Here is a 16,568-nt window from a genome sequence, read left to right as displayed (position 1 = left end):
ATACAAAGGTACACTCCACATGTACATTAATTCACACCCCCGCTACTCCAGTTTGAGCTATGAGCGCGCAAAGGAATGTTCCATGCTCTGAATTAGCACCGAACGCGAGCGTGCAGAAGTTCTCTCCACACTCCCTTCAATTCCCACCGGGTTACACAAAATAAACTTGGTCACAGCGCCGGTACCTCGGCACAACAACAAAAAAACCAAGGGCTGGAACCCATTGAGTAGCCACCCCCTGCTCGGAGTGGCTCCTCAGCTCACCTTGTCCGGCGAGGGCAGCGATGGCGGCCGCTTGCCCGTCGCCACGGAGAGCTGGCGCTGCAGACGTAGCACCTCCTTCTGCGAGGCCACGAGCAGCCGCTCCGTGTCGCTCTCCGGCTCCACAAGCCCCTCCTGGACACGACAGCGCAGGGAGGCATGCACACACGTGGTCAAATTAGGCACGTATGGAGCAACAGGCGAGTAACTAGAGCAGGGACTACTCGTCGGACCAAGTTTACTGATCGACGCTCAAAATTGTCATCGACGGAGTTGATTACTCGGGCCACAATAATAATGGCAGCCGCGCCCAGATCCCGCCCATCACCTGCTATCCAGTGGCGCAGGAGGGGAAACATTTGCTTTGTTTATCCTGTATGCAGTAAGTTCTGGTGTGGGTTTCGTGCAAATGTTGGTTTTGCTCTTATTAGTTTGCACATTCCCCCACTGCAATGTCCTATATCTGCTGCCACTGCCAACGGTTTTAGGCAGGCTCATGTTGACTGAACTGAAGTTGATGATTTTTTAATAAATCTGATATTCCGGCTGGAAGTTTATAAAAGCACAAAGACAATTCCATAACAATGCAAAATACAACCACGAAGTGGTAGGAAACTGACACTGTGCGAAAAATGATATCGCGACAACTGCCATACCGCGGAAGGTAACTCAAACCGTGGAATATTACATCGCGATGATCGTCATGCCGTGGAAAACCATATCAGACAGCGAACAATGATATCGCGATAATGGTCGCATCCGCACGTAACGCCATCGCGTGACGGACACCAATGGTGCGGCGCCACTATCGCGGTCGTGTGGGTGCGAACGGGACGCGCGGGGCCGTACGGGAGCAAGCAGGTGCAGCAGGTGTCGCAGGCGGTACACCTCCCTCTGCAGGGCGTCCACCTGCTTGTCCTTGGAGAGCAGCGCCGCCGCCTGGCTGCCCAGGTCCCGCGCTCGCTGCCGTGCGAACGCCTTGCGGTACTGCTCCACCGCCTGCAGCTTGAGTGGCGCCGGCGTCGTGGCCTGTTGCACGGAGAGCACCGAACGCCACGTTGCTGCGACTCCGTGAATGCCGCATGGCCGACACGAATGGTGTCGGGGGGGCGGGGCCCGCCACGGCTCGTTACTTGAGGCTCTGTGGACTCAACCTCTTCATGCCCTCCTACCCCCTGACCCCCCCAACACTGCCTCCATTAGCCCACTCACCCTTCTCCTCCCCTTTCCTTTGCAGATCGAGGGAGGTGACTGCAACATTTTATTAAAGTTAGTTTTAACAATACTTGATTTGGAGCTTTCGTGACTGCAGGAATTACTCTTTGGTTCTTTCGGTAAAGTCACGTAGTTAGTTTTAACAAGTTTTCAAGTTTTCTTGGGTTAGGTTATGCCCAGCAAATACCTACTTAGTCATATATTTTCATCACGTAAATATATATCTTTTTTTTTACAAAAAACCCAACACTGAATTTCAGTGGAGTGAGAGCCCCCACTGAGTCCGTGTTTCCGTCTCGCGTTGATGGGCCCTCTCGAGCAGCAAGCCGTGTGTCCGAGTCACAAATCCGGGCCGAGCTCCCACTGCTGTTGTGGAGTGACTCACGCAGCCAGCTATGGCTGCAGAGTTTGGTGGTACATGTTGTTTACGTCGTTAATTGTGAAAATTCGGCCACAGTTCCTATGATCACTGTTTCATTGCTTTTATGGCTTTATTTTGGTGATTTTCGAAAAGTTTTTTGGTTTGGCCATGTTTGTTTGTTGTAGTACAGAGTTAGACTGATGGTCTTAATCTAAGTTGTCTTGTGGTTGTTGTTGTTGTTTGACTTGCATCCCACTGGGATTTTTGCACACAGTGTTGGTGTACAGTGCTTTTTCTGCAATATTTTGCTGTCTTTTCTTGGATTTTCTGCTTGCACATAGTCACTTTAAGATGTTTTCTTGTTCATGTTTTTGTTTTCTGTTTGTTGCGGTTGCACCCGATTCAAGAGCTGAATGGCTCACAGGGCTATACCAAATAAAATGAACTTAAATTTGCCCGGTTCACAAATCAGGCCGCATTGCTCCGTGGTGGCCGTGGAAACATGGAAACGTAGCATCAGTGTCATAACACAAGCGGGCACTCACTCTATTGTGCCTCTGTCAGAGAGGCTAGCAAAAAGGTGTTAAGAAATGATCATGAATTTTGAACTCTCGGATTTCGATTTAATTTCACCGAGTCTGAATATGGAAAAATCCAGAAAAGTATGTACGTATGCTGCATCATTTTAATTTTAAATGATTTTAATATGTATTATATTTTATTTAATATGTATTCTTAATGGCAATTAATGAGAGTTGGGGGGGGGCATACGCAGCCGAGAGGCACAGCGGTAGCACATTCAGCGCAGTGGGAAGCCCTTCATCCCTCTGAGGATAAAAAAAACTAAGTACCACTTCGTGGTGAAGTAAAACTACTGAAACTAAACTATTTATTCTATTTTACCAGGTATGGCCTCCCACTGAGCTACACAGCTCAATGTTAGGAGCGACCTGGCCAGAAATGATAGCTCAGCGAAGCGGTTTATCACGTGAAAATTTATAGCAGCCAAATACTCTCAGCACATATTGATTCTAAATGTGGAGGGAAACACCGGAGGACTCTGGGAAAAACCCACGCGACCACGGGAAGAACACGCAAACTTCAAATATACAGCAGGCGTCAGGGTCGGGATCGAACCCACAACTTCATGGACACCAGGCGAAGTAGTTGACGTCTCACAACCGTTGCACCCACAGTGGATGTGCTAGAGAAAGAACCACCGCTGCCACAACAGTGTGGAGTTGACGCCGCTGGCTCAAGGCTCTGAAGTTAAGCAACACCCTTTGGCACAACTGTGCTGGAAAAAAACACGGATTTGGTTCGTATAATAGCGGACCTCAAAGGTCAGAGCTGTCGAATTTACGGCGGCGGGAGAGTACTCTCAAGTTAAATTGTTCACTCGCATTCAGTTTTCGAACATGAAGCCCTCCGCATACCGTGTGTGTTGGGGGGATTATTTGACCACACTTCACCATTTCCAATCAGTGTGTTGTGGGCGAGGAGCGTGAACGTGGTATACACGAGGTCGTGAGTTCAATCCCGACCGTGACTCATGTAAATCTGTAGTTTGCACGTTCTTCCAGCGGTGGCATGGATTTTTCTCCGGGTCCTCCGGGTTTTCCCTCCACATATAGAAACATGCATTTAGAGTATTTGGGTGCGATGCATTTCCACGTGATAACCCACTTCATTGAGCTCTCATTAGTGGCCAGATCGCTTCAAGAAAAAGAGCTACGTAGCTCTGTGGGCCTTACCTGGTAAAATACAAAGTTTCGATTTAGTTTAGCGTGGACGTGGATGTTGCTGTGCTGCCCTCTGCTGCCCACGATGTAGCCTCCCTCCGCGACAGCCCGTGACAATCTGTTTTGTGCACGGCGATGCGCAGGGTGTTCACCCATCCCAAGCGCTTATCCAGGCTCAACCCTGCTTAGGGTCCGATGATATCAGGTGGATTCCCATTCGTTTCGTCATAGACGCAAATCACTCTTTAGCCGACGAATCAAGTGCTCCGTGCAATACCAGGTACACGCACACGCGGACACGCATTACATCTCCGTTAGGGATTCATTTAGCCCACTCTGTATGCACGGGCGAAATTAATGCAAATACAAGTAGATGTTTGGTTACACTTTGTGCAAGCGAGCAGGTACTTCCCGGTTTATGCACGATTAACTATTCATCGAAATTATTAACCTGGCTCGCATGTTAATTTTCAGACATCATCGGATGGCCCAGCATTCCCAGTAAATTCGATACACTCCCGCAAGGCGCCCATGCCGTTCTGGGACGATCACCGAACAACTCCACCGTCCATCCCCGCTGGTAGAGAATGGACGGCGTCTTGAGACGCAGTCGCACTTCAAGGGATTTTATAACCCAAATCGCACAGCGTTCTACTTTACGGCGCCACTTTAAAAAAGAAATCCCGACATTCACTTCTAGCAGAAACTTAACCCGATTTATCCTGTTGAACAAAGTTTCCGCATTCGCGAATTGTGCATTGGCGAGCGTTTTAACGAACGCAACCCTCGCAAATGGAGAGGGTTTTACTGTATTATTTTTGGTCTCGCTTGACCTCCCCACACGTTTGCCGAATTCACCGATCGCGTGAAAGAAACGCACCTCCGATTAGCACGGCTGGCTACGTACGGTGCGAAAGAAGTTCAACATACATACATACATACGCCAGGGGGATGGATGTTGACAAACTCCAGGACAGGGTGCATCTCTCACCACCCTCATGTTGGCCTCCTGCAGTTTCTTGGCCCTCTCCTCGAGCCGCTTGGCAATGGCCACCAGCTCCGCGTTCTTCCTCTTGAGCCGCCGGACCTTGTCCTCGGTGTCCACGCTGCTGCTCTTGCGCTGCCCGCACAAAACCACGGACCACAGGGCGCAACGCGCTCGCTCACTCGCTCGCTCGCTCGAGGATCCGCGCCGCCGAACTGCCCGCGGACGCGCGTACGCGGGCGGGCAGCCGTCCGCAGATGCAGGCGCACCCGGGCGTGTGCCATCGCGCAGCCGCGCTTTATAAATAGACGAAAGTCGCATACGGACGCACACTCGCACATGTCGACCCGAAAATAACCACGCTCAGCCGATACACGCGCACGCACTGCTCGGGCCTTGGAGCACAGCTGCTGCTGCTCCTGCTGCTGCTCCTACTGTTGCTGCTACAAGACAAAGATCCCCCGTATAGTTCAAATAGACTTTTGGGACAAGTGTTGTAAGCGAACACCTACGAAGGCCGGCAAAGCACACGAGGAGGTGGGTGGCCAACACCACGCCCGTTCACCTTTGTCTCCCTCGTGGCGATGTTTACACATCGTACCAGGTACTCATTTGAGGCTGAGTCGACCTAGTGGAGGCTCAGGAGTGGTACAGATAATCATCACTGGTGTTGGCCATGAGCACGAATGGAACTCGGGTCACCAGCATTGTAGCACACACACACGAGCACACACACATGCGCACCCCTGCTCTTGCGTGGCTCGCGAGGACAGCTGCAGGCATGTAAGCCATGTGCGCGCGTTTTGAAATATGCAACTGTAAACATTCTCAATTCAAAACGGGAAAGTAACGCACAAGTATAGTAAATGTGCTGCCACAAGACGCCGTTCTAATGCGTGCACGAGCAAGTTAGTGTTTGGCTTTCCATGATAAAGGGTAGCCTGATGGCATTAGACAGTTTAATATCAGTCGACATTTTCAGTTCGCGTACAATTCGTCATTTTCTGCTGGGAAAATTGAAAATATTTCCACGGACAAAGGAAAATGTATTGAAAAGGCCCGTTGGATGAAATGTTGCTCGCTACACACAAGCACTCAACAGGATTCATCTGTTGCCTTTGTGAGATGTTTTCTCTTCCCTTGATAACTCGAATCTTGCTGCATGCAAAGCACCGCAAGGAATGGCGGATGGCTTGGGGAGGTCTTAATCCAGCAGTGGATCGATCATGGCTGCTGATGGTAACACTGGATTCACACTTTTTCAATCCCACAGTCAATTTGATGATTGGTCACAATGATGGGGTCCTTACTCAATAAACAAAACAAAAATTGGTCTCATTTGACCTTCCCATTTGTATTATTTTCTCATTTATTCCGTCACACTTTTCCTATCACGTTCACTTAATTCCCATAAATGTGACATTTTCATCTTTTCATCGCACACAATTTGCATACATTAAAATGAATATTTTCTCACACGCAGGATTCTATGCGTGCATCGTGAGCGTTAGGAATCGATGTCAATCGTTGCGTCGCCATAAGCCTCATGACCGGCACATCTCCTGCCGTCTTGGCACAAAGCACATGGCTGCAAAGATAAACAATTCATCGTCACACCTGTCACTGCACGGATGGACGCCGTTTCATTCGAGTAAATATGTGCAGGTGTAGATCGCTGAGAGTTCTAGTCCCTCCCCCCCAGCACCCAAGACATTTGGTTTGACGATTTCACTGGGCCAGGAAAAAGGGGCGGCCACGGGGGAAATCAAACCTCCAACCCACGTGGGAGGCGTACGGGGATGTCCTTTGGAAGACGGCCGCCATAATCAGTGAAGTCTACACAAAACTGGACCACGTGGTCGCGCATGGAGCCTCATGCCGCGGTGCCATGACCAAGCAATAATGGTGAGCCCGCCCGGGTCTTGAAACTGGGCGAGTCGGCTCAGCGCCGACTGCCCGGCTCGACTCGCGCGGTGCTGCCCGCCGTGCTCGCTTTCACTCGCGTGGCGGTGGGCCAGGAAACCCGAGCTGCCCTGGGGAGTTGACCCCGAGAGGTCGTGGGATCAGCTCAGAAGAGCGACACACGTTTCCCGACGTCCCCCCGCTTGAGTCAACTTCAGAGCCGGGTTTTTGTTTTTAAAACGAGAGGACAATAAGTAAACAAAGAAATAGCTTGGGGCAGGGTAGGCTAGCCTAGGCACATTAGACCGTGATGGAAGGGATTGGGGTGGGTATGAGTACGGAGGTGGGTATGGGTACGGAGGTGGGTATGGGCACGGAGGTGGGTATGGGTACGGGGGTGAGTATGGGCACGGAGGTGGGTATGGGTACGGAGGTGGGTATGGGCACGGAGGTGGGTATGGGTACAGGAGTGGGTATGGGTACGGAGGTGGGGAGGAAGACAGTGAGAGGAGCCAAGCTCGCAGAGCTACGCGGCTCTTGAAGCGACGAGACGGAGAAAGGAGCCATGCCAGCCTGTTGCAGAAACGTAGCAACGTTCCGAGACAAATGAACTCGGGCAGAGGTGGCAGGAGACCCTCATTAAGCGCCGTCTGCTGGGAACACCAAAAACACTCAGACCACCACTCCTGGTTGTATCTGCCAACATCCACACATTAACCCAAAGGAATCCTTTGTTTGTTTGTGGTAGCACGAGGGATTGAAGCCCTCCACACGTGCAGGGTGTAGCCAAGGGAGAGATCTCCTGGCACGTGTCCCTGCTGCTGCAGTCTTAAGCCCCCCTTGGACCCACTCAGAGAGGCAAAAATTAGAATTGGTAAACAGTCTCTCCCAAGTGAGGCTTTGTTGGGATAAGGGTGTGCCACTTTCGTGTGAAACCCAAACACTGCATCGGATACACGGAGGCGATGACATGAACATGTGACCTGGTGGTCAGACTCTAAATCCTGATTGTGTCCTTAATTTTTTGGGACGTTACGCTCCTGTATATCATTCATTGCGCTGAATCGTCAGAAATGAGGATCACAATTTAATTCAAGAATCAATTGTTTTTTAAACTGTTGTGACTGCAGTGACCTCTAGTGGTTGGTTGGGGTCATGTGAATCCATGACATTCAACGTATATTCATTATCATTAGCCATGTTCAATTCACTGCTGGATGAAGGCCTCCCACAGACGTCACCATCTCTCACAGTCCTGCAACATAACGACAACACCAACAATACATATGCAAAGCTAAACACGTCGATTGCTACACAAGTGATTCAAGGCACGTATCGTGAATGTTGGAACCCAGCGAACACCAAGAACATTTCCACTGGTGTTACATTCCAAGATACAGTACACTTATCTCTACACAACAAAGCGTACAACTCCAAACATTATTTATCATCACCCCTGTCACTATGCGACTGCACAGACGGGCGGCATTTCATTCGCATGAACCAACGCGCGTGGAGACGCAGGCACGGAGCGATGCAAACTCCTCCGCATTTATTCGGAGTATTTCCACTGTGGGTGGGTGCGTGGGTAACGCCGTTTCAGGAACCAAACTCCATTCTGCACGACCCAGACGTGCCTACGTCGCTCAGCTGCCACGAGACGTCATCCCATGAGCGCTGACCTCCAGAAGTGGAAAAGCGTAACCAGGGAAGAGCTGATGGCACCTCGATTTGTTTTCGGGTCGCACCGCGTGTTGTTCGGCACAAAGTCCGACGTTTCACTCCACGTGCTGGGACCTTCTTCAGTTTCTGAACTCGGCTCCTGATGCAGCTCCCAGCACGCGGAGCAAAGCGCCCGACTTTGTGCCGATCAACACGCGGTACGACAAGAAAACACGTGGGAAAGCCATAGAGTGTTGCAGCGAAAGCAACGCAGTAGTACGGAAGAGCAGACTTATTGATGATCAAACATGGGGGATTGTTTGACCATACTTCACCACGCTGGTCAATGAGGGTTGAAGAAGGGGGAGGCCCAGGTCCACGTCATATAGCACTCATCACTGATATTAGTCGTGGCTGGGAATTTAACTGAAGGTAAAAGGGTTAAGGTGGCAGGGTTAAGGCTGCAGGGTTAAGGCTGCAGGGTTAAGTCGGCAGGCTGTGTTAACCACTGCGTCACCGCTCTTGAAAACTAAAAAAGGCAGTCAAAAAATGCAAAACTCGTGATAGAACATCGATCGCTCATTCCGTTTCAATAAAACTTTTCTTTGATAATGGGCAACTGTTCATCCAGAAACATTCTTCACATGCTACTTCTATCAATGTCCCCAAGGTGTAAAGTAATGCATTATTCACTCGATCTCCGTGGCTTCTCTATCTCTCTGCTATGACAAATGGACCATTGCCCGAAAGGCCGCCTTTATACACATATATATGTTATTGACAAATGTGTTCAGTTTTTTTTTGTCATTTGTCTTTTGCACCACCGCCAATGCAGCGTGGCACCAACAAAAAAAAGCCCCACTACCTTAAAAAGGAGGGCTCGGTCGACAGACAACACATCCATTAGTACGTGAACAGCACCATCTGCTGGCAGTTATTCAAACTTCTCTCGTCGATTGCTGAGATTCTTTACAGCAGGGGTCTCCAACCCCCCGGTCCGAGGACCGGTAACGGTCCGTGGCCTGTTAGGAACCGGGCCGCACGGCAGCAGGAGGTGAGAGCGGTGAGTCCGCGCGTGGCCCGCCCCCATTATTTTATTGACCACTTCCATCCACGCCTCTTTCCCGCACTGCGCACTCGTCTCAGCCACAGTGTTGGTAAGCCCACAAGCTGCTAACCCCTAGCCAAAATTAGTAAAAAAAACAAACGTCGCTGGAGAGCTTCTTTGAAAAGGGCAACAACTAGAAGCTATTTGTAATTACTGGCAAAACGTCGTACTTAGATTGTAAATGTTGTGGCTTGGCTCTCCAACACACCGGTGTGCTGTAACAGTATACTACACTATACACTACTATACACTACACACTAGTGCTGTACTAGTGACGAATTGCCATGTTATGTTTAAGTGACAACCCTTACCCGTTGGCTGTGTCGGGTGGTGGCGGGTTTAACGGCACATTTTTCTATTTACGCAATCTAACCCAAAAAAAAAACCTCTATTATCAATGTTTACTTGCTATGCACAAAATCTCGTTCAGCCAGCTACCCAGCTAGTTTCGGTGGCAATGGTGCGCAGCCACGAACGACGACGGAGCTATTGTTCGGGTGGAGAGGAGCCCAGCCAGCAGCCAGTCAGGAAACTCGAGGCATCGGTTATTTTTAATGGTAGCATGACATCCAATAAGTGAGAAGCAGTCCCACCCCCCCCCCCCCCCCCCCTTGCGTTATACCGGCAACTAAGGGCCATGTACGCTGGCTGTTATCTGGCGGTCACTTTTAGACTTCAAGCAGTAGACAACGTCCGCGCGTGAGCCTACTAACACCTGCACGCTCTCCGCAGCGGTGATTTGCACACGTAGCAACTCTACCCTTGTTCGATCCGAGAGTTGGCCGCGAGATGGATTCTCCTACACCACGGGGCTCTCTGTCTTTTGTTAATTCCTGCGAGGAATTGTCCCGCACTGATCACCTGTCCAAGCAACATCGTCGTCAATCCGAGTTGCGTGTAAGCATGTATGTTGAACTGCTTTTGCACCGCACGTAGCTAACCGTGCTAATCAGGGGTGCGGGTTCTTCAGGGGTAGGCTTTGACCCACAGCATAGGAGCTGCGTTTTAGTGCGAGAGGGACTGCATCACTCGCGAGCTTTTGGGACCTGTGGAAGTTCGAGGAGCAGCACCGTGTGGAATGGTGCGGGCGGCACACTTTGCCCCGGGCTAAGCTTCTGTAAACAAAACTTGTTAATTCTAGATTTGAAGCTACAGTTATTTTGCTGTGCCTTTTTACACCTGATGAAGGAAGCTCGTGTTGCCTCCGAAACGTCGTGATTTATTATTTTATTTCTATTATTATTTCTATTATTTACTTTTATTATTCATTTATTTTTACCTACGTGACTTTACCGAAAAAACCTAAGAGTATGAAAACTTGTTAAGCTCTGTCAGGGTGGATTGTGGGTAATAATTGAGTAAATAAGCAGATGAGCAGCTGTTTAACCTTGTGGTCTTGTTTACGGGGTCTGCAGGACACAGTCTAGATCATCTCGGCTTTGGAGGTGAGCGATTTATTGAGGCTATTGTATGAGCAGTCTACATTTGGAACGTTTAGCCTTTAAGAGTTCGATTCTCAGTCAGTCCCCGTGGTTAGCACCACTGGAAAACGGTCATCCAGAAGGCCCACAGGCTGGTGCACTGAAATGTTACTTTATATCCATGAGGAGTGATCAGACTCTTGTCTATTGATTAGTTGGAGTTTCTGAATTGCAACGTTTTTTGTCCAACTCTCCGGAATGGCAGCCCAAGGAGGGAACACCCAAGAGGATGACCACCGTGGAGATGGAGCAATGGGATCGGCTCGCTCACAGGAGCGAGGTGCAGCGTGGCATCACAGGATGGCGACGACTTGCAGATGCCTTCATCTCGCTGTGGATTGATAATCTACGACGACTGAAGATAATACTTAAACGGGAATCTCCCTCCCAGTTTCAATTAGCAGAGGATGGCATTCAGCATTTGTATCACTGTTAGGCTGACATCAAACATGAGGAACATAATAATTCGTGAATTTATCTGGTTCTTTCGGTAAAGTCACGTAGAAAGGAAATAATAAAATAATAAACATAAAACATAACAAAATACAATTCTCACGACGTTTCGGCCACAACGCAAGAAGCCTACATAATACACGAGCATAATATGAATTTGAGACCCCTCCCTTCACCTACACATTCCACAAGTAGTGACTAATTCCATAGCTGCATTTTCCATAAATATGCTAAATTCCTGTTGATATGCAAATTCCTTTGTCAAGGCTCCCTCCTCCTCTAACCCAGCTTAAATATACGCTGCCAAGCTTGGTAGTGTTCATTCAGACACTGTCTTTCCGACAGCCCTGTTCTTCACCTGAGGACAGCTGCTTGTGTTGTGGCCAAAACGTCGTGAGAATTGTATTTTATAATGTTTTATTTTTATTATTTTATTATTTCCCTTCTACGTGACTTTACTGAAAGAACCAAGAAGATGAATCCCTGCAGTCACGAAAGCTTTAAATCGAAATTCGTTAATTTATTTATTTTAATCATTTTTTAGGCTCACAATACCCCAACTGAATCAGGCGCGCAAGGCTCGATTATTTACAACTCAAATACGCTAACGATTTGACAAATGCTGTGTTTTCATACCACTAGGTATTGCATGCAAATTTAATTGTAACCTGGAATTGTTATAGGTCATCAAATTGTACCAAAGTACACTCCAGCTGATCCACAAGGTAGATAGATTTCATTTCATTTAGTTACCAATGGCCATAATTGATCACTTACAACCTTTCCTCAATCCACGACTATTTGAAGGCCTCCTCACACCATGTAAGTAACGGGGGTGTGCGACCATACGTCACCACGCTGATCAGTGCGGATTCATGAGGGAGGGCGGGCCCAGGACCAGTTCAGGCACCACCCTCCACTAACGTGGCCGGGAATCGAGCGGAGCGCTAACCGCAGTGCTGCAAACCCTACCCTCGCAGGCAGTCACCGCCATCATCGGCCATGGCCAATCCACTGCTGGATGAAGGCATCCCCAAGCCGTCGTCCTCTCTCACGATCCTGCAATGTAATAGTCCACGGGGCACCCACACACGGGCGGAATCCATCGCTCTGCCTCCTCAGGAGACGCCCTCTCGGACGAGTCCCTTTCCTTGGCTGCCACTCCGTCAATATTCCTGACCGTTTTAAAGCTTTAGTGACTGCAGGAATTCATCTTCTCCGAGTCGTCTCGACAGACCTGTTCTTCACCTGAGGACGGCTGCTTGCGTTGTGGCCGAAACGTCGTGAGAATTATTTTATTATGTTTTATTATTTTATTATTTCCATTCTACGTGACTTTACCGAAAGAACCAAGAAAATTCCTGACTGTCTTTGGCACACTCGCCCTCACCACAGCGACACGAAAGTTCCACGTTGCTTTGCCGGGGAAGGTTTGGGTGGGTGGGTGGGTGGGTGGGGGGGGGTCGTGGCGCTCACCAGCAAGGCGTTCTCCTCGCGGAGGGCGCTGCAGGTCTGCTCCAGCTCGTGCAGCTGCCCCCGCAGGCCCTCGTTCTGCCTCGCCAGGGATTCCACATCCCACGCCGCGCCTCCGTTCTGCACGGCGCAAACACCGCGCACGGGCACGCACGCACGCACACTTCACATCACGTATTCATGGATGTGCGTTGAATTTCTTTCCGCACCGTACGGAGCCAACCGCGGTAATCGTAGGTGCGGGGGAAGGACAAGAAAGGAACTCGCGCGAAAGAATATACATTAAGAAATAAGTTTAACGATGAAATGTCAATCTTGATTTGAAGCTTTCGTGACTGCAGGAATCCATACTCTTTGGTTCTTTCGGTAAAGTCACGTGGGTAGAGAATAAAATAAATCGCGACGTTTCGATCGCAACACAAGCGGTCGTCCTCAGGCGGAAAAAATATAATCCAGCAGTTCGACTTTTTGAGCGAGTTGCAAAAGATTATGGCAATACATCTTCTTGATTCTTTCGGTAAAGTCACGTAGAAGGAAAATAATAAAATAATAAAAATAAAACATAATAAAATAATTCTCACGACGTGTCGGCCACAACGCAAGCAGCCGTCTTCAGGCCGAAACGTCGTGAGAATTATTGAATTATGTTTTATTTTTATTATTTTATTATTTTCCTTCTACGTGACTTTACCGAAAGAACCAAGAAGATGAATCCCTGCAGTCACGAAAGCTTTAAATCGAAATTATGGGAATACGTTAATATGTAGATATACATAAAAAAAAACTTTCCGTCTCAAACGTATAGGGAGTAACATCTCCCCCCCGGCTGACCCCCCCCCCCTTCGTCTCCCCAATGCGATGCCCCAACAACTTTCAGTTGCCTTCCAGCTACGACCAGGCCAACCACGAGCCCTCCTCCTTAACACTCACGCCCGTTCTGTCGCCACCAAAATCACTACCACCACTTTTAGAAACACCATTCTTCATCTCCAACCGCGATCACCTTACGTGCAATTTTACAACTGCTGTAAAGGCGCCTTGAAAAAGTGCTATGTCAATTTGGATAACATTAGAAAAAAACAAGATAAGGTCTAGTTCTGACGCTGTCGTGGCTGTATAAGTCAGCGCACTGGGCATGCAATCCAGACGTTGGATTTCAGCTCCTGGCGCGGCAGTTGAAACGGAGCAACTTTCTTAAATCTCCACCCACCGCCCCCCTTCACCGCCTCTGTCCACCCAGAGGTGTTCACGAGTTCACCACAGTCAGTCGATCGGCAAGTCGCGCGTGGCAGGATGAAGTGTGGGTAGTCACGAGACATGTGGCCAGCGTGGAAGAGTAGGCCAAATACCCCCAAGGAAGGGCTCTATAAAGTTCCCTCTAGTGTGGAGGGCCTGAAAATGTCTCGCTTTGAGCATGAGCGAGAAATTGCATGGCTGCACCTTAATCTTAGCGAGCCTTCAAAGGGATTACTCCGTACATATCAGCCGTATTTTGATTTCTGATGACCAAGTAAATGTTGGCACGCTAGAGGGCAGATGGGCCGATGTGGTGCGGGAGAATTTGGAGCCAAGTGAACTTGCCGACTTACTGCTACCAGCGGCGTCAAAGGTCGGTCTCTGTGGAGGAAGCTCGTCAAGGAAGCGAATGCAGTCGGAGGCAGTCGCCCTCCAGCAAACGAGCGGAGCAAAAGTTGGCACCGTGGAGACCACAGGTGGTGCATCTGACAAGTCATCTGAGGCAGTTAACCCCACACCACCTGGTGACACCCCGTGACACACTCTGCCGTGAGCCACAAAACGCACCTGGCCTGGCACAAGTGGCGTGGTGACGTTATCGCCACTTCGTGGAAAATGACGGCTGTTGTCTCGTGAGGTCGAGGGCCCTGAATCAAATGCAAGGGTTGTCCTCTGCATCAAGCAGGATGTGATTGGCAATTATGAGGCATGTCCACTGTGTTTTTATCCGTGAACAATTTGAAGTCACAGTGCTCATCTCCCGTTTACAGCCCTGAGCCGGTGGTGAAAATTACACATTCATATGACGGGAATTATTCTCTTCATAGGACAACAACTGTACATATGAATGTTGAACTTTTTCGCACCGTACGTAGCCAAACGTGCTAATCGGAGGTGCGGGGAAGGTCAGTAAACGAAACACAAAAAGCAGTTCTAAAGATACGAGTTTCAACTGCTAACTCCACCACAATGATACTCATTTTTTTGACCCCATACGGACGATGTGTCAATCCCCGAACAGGATTTGTCACAGAGGAAATGCTTGTGACGTAATTTATATGAATGAAATGCAGATCATCGTCAGCCATGATCAATCCACTGCTGGATGAAGGCCTCCCCAAGCCCGTCAGTCACCGCTTCTCACGATCCTGCGTATTTACTTGTATTCATTCCGGGAGAGCAAACTTGGCTCCAAAAAAAAACAAGGATTTGTCGGTTTCCCATTACAGGTGAGCTCGATTACAATTAACACCCGAGCCACTGGCGCCCAGCCAGAGCTCGATAAGCGTCTCCCCCAAGCGAACGGCGGTGCTGGGCGCGGTGTGACACGAGACGCACGTCACACCGCCAGACCGCCGGTTTTATCGCTCAATGTCAGCGAGCCTCCAGCGCACAATCGCGGCGCGCGTGCTGCCGTCACACTGAGCCTCACCGGAGGAGCTGTCATTTTAATTCACACGGCCACTGATTAGCAGCGCTTTCCCCGATTCAGCTCTCACGCCAGACTTCAGGGTGGTGGAGATCCCAAAATTGATCCTTTCTGAGAAATCAATGAAGCCCGTCGCCGACAGACTTAAGGTGCTTATCAACACCGTGTTTAATTGTACGATTGCAATCCACGATTGTGTTTAGGTAATTATTATATAATTATAACGGCATGTTCCTGTCACCCCCTGAGCGAGCCAGATTTGTTTTTCAACCCTGAGGCTTGCGAGGCTGAGGCTTGAGCAGCAGTTGCCGTAGAAACAGGCGGATTGGAAAGACAGCATACGCAAGTGAACGGCATCGTTTGAAATGTTAAGAAAAGTAGCTGGGCCTGGGCAGGCCACGCCGCTCGAAGGAATGACGGCCGATGGATGGGACTGTTGACAGAATCGCAAGCGAAGGAACGCACGACTGACAGAATTACCACCGTGGAGATGGAGTGATGAGATCAGGAGTGAGATGGATTGATGTATCGTAGGACCGTCGGAAATCATGACAGCGTTGGGAGACCTTCATCCAGCTGAGGACAGAGCTAAACCGATGCCGAGGACGACGGTGATGAAGAGACTGATGATGATGATGATGATACCAGCCTTACTCGCAGGAAGCCAGGCTGAATGAGGATAGGACTGCCATGCTTCCCGGCAGCGCCGTCCACACTCCACCGAACATCCACCGTGCTGAACGTCGCGCTGAAGCTGTGAAGCTTCTGGTTCTGTAACATCGCGGCGGGGCCCGGCACTTCGCACGGCGGCCGCCACACGGTTCTCCGCACGGCCAAATGAAACGCAACGCAGCCGACAGCTTCAGCTGCCGCCAAACTTTTGATTGCGGTGGCAGAAACCAGCGCGCGTTCTACAGATCCGCGCGTTCTCCAGATCCGCGCGTCCTCTCAGCTTTGTCCGCTCGTAAACGAGCACCAAGGTGCCGCTGTTGATGCCAAACAAACACGCACGCTGCCCCCACCCACCGTCTCCCTTCGCCACCCCCCACCTCCTACCGAGCTCAGGCACACTGCCCGCTTAACGCTCCCCTCCTACTATGTAAGCACGCTCACCCTCCTACTATGTAAGCACGCTCACCCTCCTACTATGTAAGCACACTCACCCACCCACCCACCGCGCTCACCCACCCACCCACCGCGCTCACCCACCCACCCACCGCGCTCACCCACCAACCCACCGCGCGCACACACCCACCCACC

The 16,568-nt window shown here is 49.9% G+C and overlaps 1 protein-coding gene across 6 annotated transcripts in view; it reads right to left on the bottom strand.

The window, feature by feature from the left end:
* The window catches only part of LOC133348545 (peripheral-type benzodiazepine receptor-associated protein 1-like), a 151,751-nt gene that overhangs the window by 109,858 nt on the left and 25,325 nt on the right, over positions 1–16,568 (bottom strand). For 5 of the 6 annotated variants that reach the window (XM_061561415.1, XM_061561418.1, XM_061561416.1 and 2 more), the window contains exons 1-5: positions 15,963–16,242; positions 12,647–12,763; positions 4,571–4,699; positions 1,111–1,290; positions 265–396 (exon numbers count right to left, since the gene is read on the bottom strand). In XM_061561415.1, coding sequence (XP_061417399.1) covers positions 265–396; positions 1,111–1,290; positions 4,571–4,699; positions 12,647–12,763; positions 15,963–16,088 — 684 coding nt within the window. In that variant the 5' untranslated portion in view covers positions 16,089–16,242. Of the gene's footprint in view, positions 1–264; positions 397–1,110; positions 1,291–4,570; positions 4,700–12,646; positions 12,764–15,962; positions 16,243–16,568 lie in introns of those variants that run through there. The other variant, XM_061561419.1, reaches the window with a different exon arrangement.

Source organism: Lethenteron reissneri, chromosome 27 (genome assembly GCF_015708825.2).
Source record: "Lethenteron reissneri isolate LAM-NWPU_2019-01 chromosome 27, ASM1570882v1, whole genome shotgun sequence".
Lineage (NCBI taxonomy): Eukaryota > Metazoa > Chordata > Hyperoartia > Petromyzontiformes > Petromyzontidae > Lethenteron > Lethenteron reissneri.
The sequence above is the reverse complement of the archived record's forward strand: the minus strand, read 5'-3'. Positions and strand labels throughout refer to the sequence as shown.